The sequence below is a fragment of the Papaver somniferum genome, chromosome 1 (genome assembly GCF_003573695.1).
Source record: "Papaver somniferum cultivar HN1 chromosome 1, ASM357369v1, whole genome shotgun sequence".
NCBI lineage: Eukaryota > Viridiplantae > Streptophyta > Magnoliopsida > Ranunculales > Papaveraceae > Papaver > Papaver somniferum.
The window spans coordinates 221078697-221085726 of record NC_039358.1 but is presented as its reverse complement, the minus strand read 5'-3'; the positions used below and the strand labels follow the sequence as shown (position 1 = coordinate 221085726).

The 7030-nt window shown below is 34.4% G+C and overlaps 1 protein-coding gene across 1 annotated transcript; it reads right to left on the bottom strand.

Moving 5' to 3' along the window:
* Positions 1-1068: 1068 nt before the first annotated feature.
* LOC113360698 lies at positions 1069-5161 on the bottom strand. Its single transcript, XM_026604174.1, has 4 exons — positions 4853-5161; positions 3061-4471; positions 1857-2751; positions 1069-1741 (listed from the first exon to the last, which is right to left on the bottom strand). The coding sequence occupies exons 1-4, from the start codon at positions 5159-5161 to the stop codon at positions 1069-1071; spliced, it is 3288 nt and encodes a 1095-aa protein (XP_026459959.1).
* Positions 5162-7030: the final 1869 nt, after the last annotated feature.

The window sequence follows — 7030 nt, the reverse complement described above, 5'->3', positions numbered from 1 at the left end:
GCTCAGATGGATGATTAAAACTGTTAGTGAAATTAAGGTTTGATCTGAGAAACTGTTAGTAGAATCATATATGTAAATTATGTAAATTCTTTTTTGATGTTATTGCTGGATTAGGCAAAATTCTTTGTGAATTTTTTGTTTCTGTGTAAATTGTTTTTTTTGAACAGTCAGTTACCTAAAACTGACATATTTATCGGTTATCCGTAACCGAGTGGTTAAAACCGAAACCGGATGGTAAAATTAAAACCGAAACCGTTGGTTAATGGCACGGTTTTGGTTTCAAAAATTAGAAACCGACACTAATGGTTTCGGTTTTGGTTCGGCTAGAAACCGACCATGAACACCCCTAGATCAAGTACTTTTTTTTTTTTTTTGATAAAAGGAAATTTCATAAAACTAGCAGAAGAGAATTACATTGTTTCCATTACATAGGACACTAGACCATTTTTCCTTTCTAGGCTTATCTCACAGCCTAGAATCAACATGTACATGCACATGTTTGTTAAGGAATTTAGCTAAATTATCCGCTAGAAAATTACACGACCTCCGAATATAAACAAAGGAAGAACAAGCAAGAAAATTGTTGGACTCTAAAGCTTGCATAAAGATAGCTTTTGAAGTCCAATTTACAGCAAAATTGTTCTTCTTGATACTGTTTATCACATTCTGGTTATCATTGAGGAAGATTAATCTTTCATTTCCTCTCCCTCTATCCCATCTTGTAGCTTCTCGGCAGGCTCTGGATTCAGCTTCTTCTGCGCCGGTGCACCAACTTGTTCCGCCTGTAAAATCCATAATACACCCACTGTCATTAACTTCAACAACCCCGTAAGCAAATTTCTTTTCCTTACTGTGAAAAGCAGCATCGAAATAAATGTAAGAAGAAACTCCCTGATTTTTGTCGCAACCATTATGAAAACAAGCAGGATGAGATATATCACAAACAGGAACAACCTTCAACCTTTGATCACAAACCATATTATTATGTTTTAAAGGTATTGAGGACTGTCTTTCTTAATAAAATCAATTAAGTCCTCCGGGTTAGGGATAACATTCTCAACAACCACCCTACATCTGTACTTCCAGATATACCAGAGAACATAAGCAAAAAAAATCTATATTATCCCTATCATTTAGCCACACAAGAAACCAGTCCTTGTAAGACAAATTAACTGCAGAGTAGAAATGATGAGAGAAAGATAGCCCTCTCCATACAGCTTCAGAGAAAATACATTTTGTGAAAATATGGTTAACACTTTCAATAACATAATTATTACACAAGGGGCAATGAAGGTCTATGGGAGTATGTCTTCCCAATAACTCTCTAACAGGCAAGCATTCACTTAAAGTTTTCCACAAAAAGATTTTAACTCTAGGCATTATATTGAGTTTCCAAATTCTTTTCCATTCAACAGGAGTGTTGACATGATTTCTATCACACAGAAAATTATAAGCAGACTTAACAGAAACAGATCCATCTTTTGTACCAATCCATATTAGGGTATCTTTTTTAGTGCCATCATAAACAATATCAAGCATACTAATCTTTTTCCTGGAGTCTTTATCAAACACACGATGAATGAGTTGGGAATTCCATTTTCCTTCATCATCCATTAAATCAGACACTTTAGAGATTAGATGCATAAAATCATTACTTTTCGGTTTAGGAATTTCCCCTTGAGGGAGCCATTTATCAGACCAAACTTCTATATCTTTACCATTTCCTCCAACAGTGATTTTCCTTAATAATATCAAGACCCTTACATATGATAGTCCAGACCCAAGACTTAACAGATTTCTTCTTGTAACTAAGAGGCTCAGACTTTGGGAAATATTTATTTTTCAAGATGATACACCACAACTTATCAGGATTCTTAATAAGACGCCAAGCAACTCTGGTGAGCAAAGCAAGATTAAACTTATGAGAACTTTTAATCCCTAAACCTCCATTAGCTTTACTAGTACAAATGAAATCCCAAGATTTAAGATGCAAACCTCTATTGTTTTTGTTTTTTTGCCACCAGAATTCCCTTTGAAGAGCATTCAGTTTGTCTAAAGTTTTATTAGGTAAGAGAAAACACATCATTTGGTACATAGGCATTGCACTAGTGACTGAGCAAATCAGGATTGTTCTTCCCGCTTGGGACAGAAATTTGGCTTTCCAACCCTGAACTCTATTGTAGACTTGATCTAGGAAATTTTGATAATTGAAACTCTTAGACCTATTGAAGAACAAGGGTGTACCTAAGTAAGTGTCATTTTTAGTAATTCTACCAACCTTAAGAATTCTAGCTAACAATTTGCAATGCTTGTTTTCAATTTTCTTGCTAAAATAAATGCCAGACTTCTGATAATTAACAATCTTCCCAGATGAATCACTAAAAATACTAAGAGTATCCAAAAGATTTATAGCCTGAACAATAGAAGCAGTGGTAAATAAAAAGGACTCATCCGCAAAAAAGAAACGGGAAACAGAGGGACAATTTTTATTAACTTTTATACCAGTAACCTTGACCGTGCTTTCAGCATGAGAAAGAAGCTTAGAGAAAGCTTCCATGCAAATGATAAAGATGTAGGGTGACATAGGGTCACCCTGTCTAATTCCTCTAGTAGGAAAAAAAAATTCACCCGGAGAACCATTAACAAGCACAGCCGACGAAACAGTGGAGATACAATTATAAAGAAAATCACATAAATCATTTGACAAACCAAATTTTTTTGAAAACAAACGTAATGAAGTTCCATTCAAGCCTGTCAAAAGCTTTGGAAAGATCAAGTTTCAAAGCCATATGACCAGTCTTCCTCTTACTGGTTTTCATGGTATGCAGGATTTCATGAGCAACTACAATATTATCTGTTATCTGTCTATTGGGGATAAAAGATGATTGGTTCTGGGAAATAATCTTATCTAATAGGGGCCTAATCCTATTGGCTATGATTTTAGTCACTATATTATAAAAAGCATTGCTAAGGCTAATAGGTCTAAAGTCACTAGGGTTTTTAGGCATTTTAGTTTTGGAATAAGCGTGATGAAAGAGTGATTGATTTTCTGATTAAAACCTTTGTCTTTAAAAACTTTTTGGACCCAGCTAATAATATCATCCTTAAGTAAATCCCAATGTTGTTGGTAAAAACCAGAGGGGAAACCATCTTGACCTGGAGCCCTCCAAGCATTCATCAAAAATAAAGCATCTTTAATTTCATTGTCCTCAGGGATATTAGGAAGCCTATCATTATCATTATCATCAATCAATGGGGTTAATATGTTATTGAATATAGGATCAATGTTGTTATTACTAGTGCTTGAAATATTCTTGAAATAATTTGTGAGGAGTTGACTTAATTGTTGTTGTCCTTCTATCCACAACCCTGTGCTATCCCTAAGGGTATGAATTATGTTATACCTATTTCTATCAGAAGCATATTGGTGAAAGAAATTCGTATTATTATCATTTTCATTTATCCATTTTTCTTTAAAATGTTGGCCCCAAAAAAAATTTTCTATTTCATACCAATTTGCTAGCTCATTCTGTAACTGCTCAATTTTGCTTTTTGTCTCCAAACTATAAGGTTTCTTATTTTCCTCTTCTATGTTCTCTAGGATGTTAGAAATGTTCTTAAAAATGTTGCCAAAATCCTTTTTGTTCCAAATTCTAAGGTCATATTCTAAATTTCTTAATGTCTTAAACAGATTACTTTTATTTTCCTTGGTTTTCTGAACAGAGTTTTTCAACACCTTCTTATAATCTTTGTATTCTACCCAGCACTTCATGTATCTATAGGTCCTATCCAATTTATCATGATGTGGAAGAGTCTCAAGTAGTATTGGGGAATGATCGGACACTATCCTAGTAAGATGCTTATTACTGGATTTCACAAACAATTCTAGCCATTTATGATTCACTGAAACTCTGTCAATTCTCTCCTGAATATACTGGTTTCCTGTTCTTTTATTAGTCCAAGTGAAGGGGAGACCCGTAAAATTAAGATCAACCAATCTTAAATGTTGGATACAATGAAACATGTAAGCAAAACTACTAGTAGAGGGACTATTACCTCCCTCTTTGCCATCTTTATGCAATATAAAATTCATATCACCTATGATAGCCCAAGGGGTATTTACAGAGCTAACGCTTTTAATAAAATTCCATTGGTCATCTCTAAGATTGTTATCTAAAGCTCCATAAATAAAAGTAATAAACACATTCATGTTATCTTTGATCACTTGAAAATGGAAAACATTGTTTTTGAAAACAATAAGTTTAGCATGAACTCCCTGGTTCCAAGCAATGGCAAATCCTCCAGATCTTCCAATATAAGGCATAGTAAACCAATCTTTAACTTTCAATCTTTTGAAGACTTTTTCAACAGTATGTGTATTAACTTTCGTTTCCGAAAGAAAAATCATATCCAAGTTATGTGATTTATTAAGGTGATGAAGGTGATATTGTTTTAGGATAGACCTAATACCCTGAAGATTCCAGGATAACACCTTGAAGTCATACCCAGAGTCTCTGTCTTCCATGACCATATATGAAAAAAACATTCTTTTGTGAAATGGCAAAAAACTATTCATCATGCATTCTAAAAACAAGCATATGCACATTATCATGCTAGTAGAAAATTTCTTAACATAGACTTTTTTAAGACACTTAAAGCAGACACTACTATGTATTTTATGTTCAAGATGCCATTGTAGAAACATATAAAAAAAAGATAAAATTTCAAAAACTCAACATTCCAGCTTAAACAATAGTATATAGGACTTTTAAAAATATGAGACTTGCATATAAATATATAATTTTTTGCATATAAATATATAATTTTTTGAGAAAAGGTTGTCATGGGTTACCTCAAGCATTAAATTTTGCTCCATACGGAAAGTGTAGTTAGAGCTAGCAACAGGATTGGCCATTTCCATAGTCTCCACAGTCACTTTATCAGCATTGTTGGCTTCTTCTTCAATGATACTCCAGTAAAGAGCATTTTCTTCTTCATTTGTAATGATATCAGGCTGTTTTTGAGTTCCTACAGCCCTACCAACCATAATACTGTCATCCTTCCTCTTTACCAAGACCCAAGAATCATCACTTTTTGTACTTTGAACAGGATATTGGTTCAAAAGTCTAAACCACTCATCCTTCCTTCTTTTCTGATTCATTTCTTTCTGACTGATTCCAGAGTTCTCAATTATTGGAGATTTCCTTTTTCCAACCTTCTGATTTCTGCATTCATTCTGTCTTCAAAGCTAGAATTGTTGACATCCTCAGGGTTAACTCCAGACCCACCTGCCGACCCAATTTCCATAGTTCTCTTGTCACCAATAACTTCAACTTCAGCCATCCTCTCCTTGTCAAAATTGAACACAATACCTTCATCAATTCTTCTCCTTTTTGTAGCCCTTCTTTGATTGTCTTCCCTATTAATTTGGCTGTCAAATATTCTGATACCAGCAGCAGCATTTTCTAAGTCCTCCATGCCATTATTATCTTGAGAAGATTGATTTCCATTCTCTGCATTTTCTTCTTCTTCATTTTAGACATACACCTTAGGAAAGTTTCTGTTATAAATTCCCCTCCTAGCCTTACATTTTTTCTCAGGGTGGGAATCATCAATATGCCATCATATGAAGAAAGTGCCATGAGGAATCTCCATGAAGAAAATTTTAACCTTCATTGTTTCTCTATCATTTGGATCAATAATGATGACTTTAACATCATGAGTCAGAGCTTTACCTCGGGAGATATATGCAACCACATGAGCATGGTATTCTCCTTGATTATCAGAGGACCAACCAAAGAAAGAACTTTTCCCACTTTCTCTGCCACTTGTTTAGCCACACAACCTTTTCTAGACAAATCACCTCTTAAGAAGAATTTGATCCTATAGTCTTGAGCTGAAAAGTCTACTTCTTCCACTTTTGCTTCATTATTACACATTCTCATAGAGAACAAATAACCTTGCACTCTATTTGGTATGAAGTAGATGGCAGCAGCATAATCAGCAGCACTTTAGAATATAATGATAAATACTTTTGGATCACCAGTCTTCCGAACAATTATTCTCCCGATTGGAGACAGAGAGGTGTTGAGATAATGAGCCACTTCACCAGTTCTGAGACCTCTAGGGTCCTCCCCCTTCTTAATCTCCTTAAAGATTTTAGCAATGATTCTAGGAAATCTCTTGTTTTCTATGTTCACAGCAGCATCCCTAAGAAACTCCACATACTTCTTAACAGAACTTGTGAGAGATTGAGCATCATTCTCTATGATATCAGTGAGTTGAGAAATGTAATTCCTGGTTGGAACATCTGACATTTTGATTGGAATTAGCAAATAACAGAAAGTATGAGTTTTTTTTGTGAACTGTAAGAAAAGAGCTTGTGTAGTTGGTTTTGGTAAACTTTCTAGTTGATAACCAAAGGAAGTTCTGATTGTTGTGAGTGTTAAGGTTAGCAATTTTTGAGTATATATAGCTAAGATTTCTGAGACTAAGTGACACATGTATGCTATAGAAAAAAGGTGCCAGAGAATTAGAATGATTACAAATACATATTTTCTGGATGCATGCAATCTTATGATTGTAGTGACTGATGAAATTTGCCACTTGTAAATTACTTCTCACCATTTTTGAGTTGATATGACCGGAGATTAAATTAAATTTGATATAAAAAAAACTCCATCACTGCAAACATATGACACTTGTAATGAAGTCTCATTAAAACCAAAGTATTGGGAGGTATAAACCATTTCATGATGAATGCTGCTATTGCAATCTTTGGTTATATAAGTATTCCCCAAGAAGAACTTAAATCTATAAGTATTCCCCAAGAAAAACTTAAATCTATGATTACTTCCATATTATTATAATTTGTAATTGTCCTGAGATGTTTGTTTACATCCAATAAATAAGATGTTTTACTTTCTTTCCAGGAGAACTCCTTTTGCGTACAGTGAAAAGAACCAGAACACTATAGCACAACCAAACTTCCCTGAGAGCAGTTAGTGACCGGAGATGGCCTCACCTGAGC

Excerpts from the sequence above, each read along its gene's own strand:
- LOC113360698 (XM_026604174.1), bottom strand. The coding sequence starts at position 5,161 with ATGAATCAGAAAAGAAGGAAGGATGAGTGGTTTAGACTTTTGAACCAA. Across the intron at positions 2,752-3,060 it reads AAAAGTTTTTAAAGACAAAG|GCTTGAATGGAACTTCATTA; the intron begins GTTTTAATCAGA and ends AGCTTTTGACAG. Across the intron at positions 1,742-1,856 it reads AAGAATCCTGATAAGTTGTG|GAAAATCACTGTTGGAGGAA; the intron begins GTGTATCATCTT and ends GATATTATTAAG.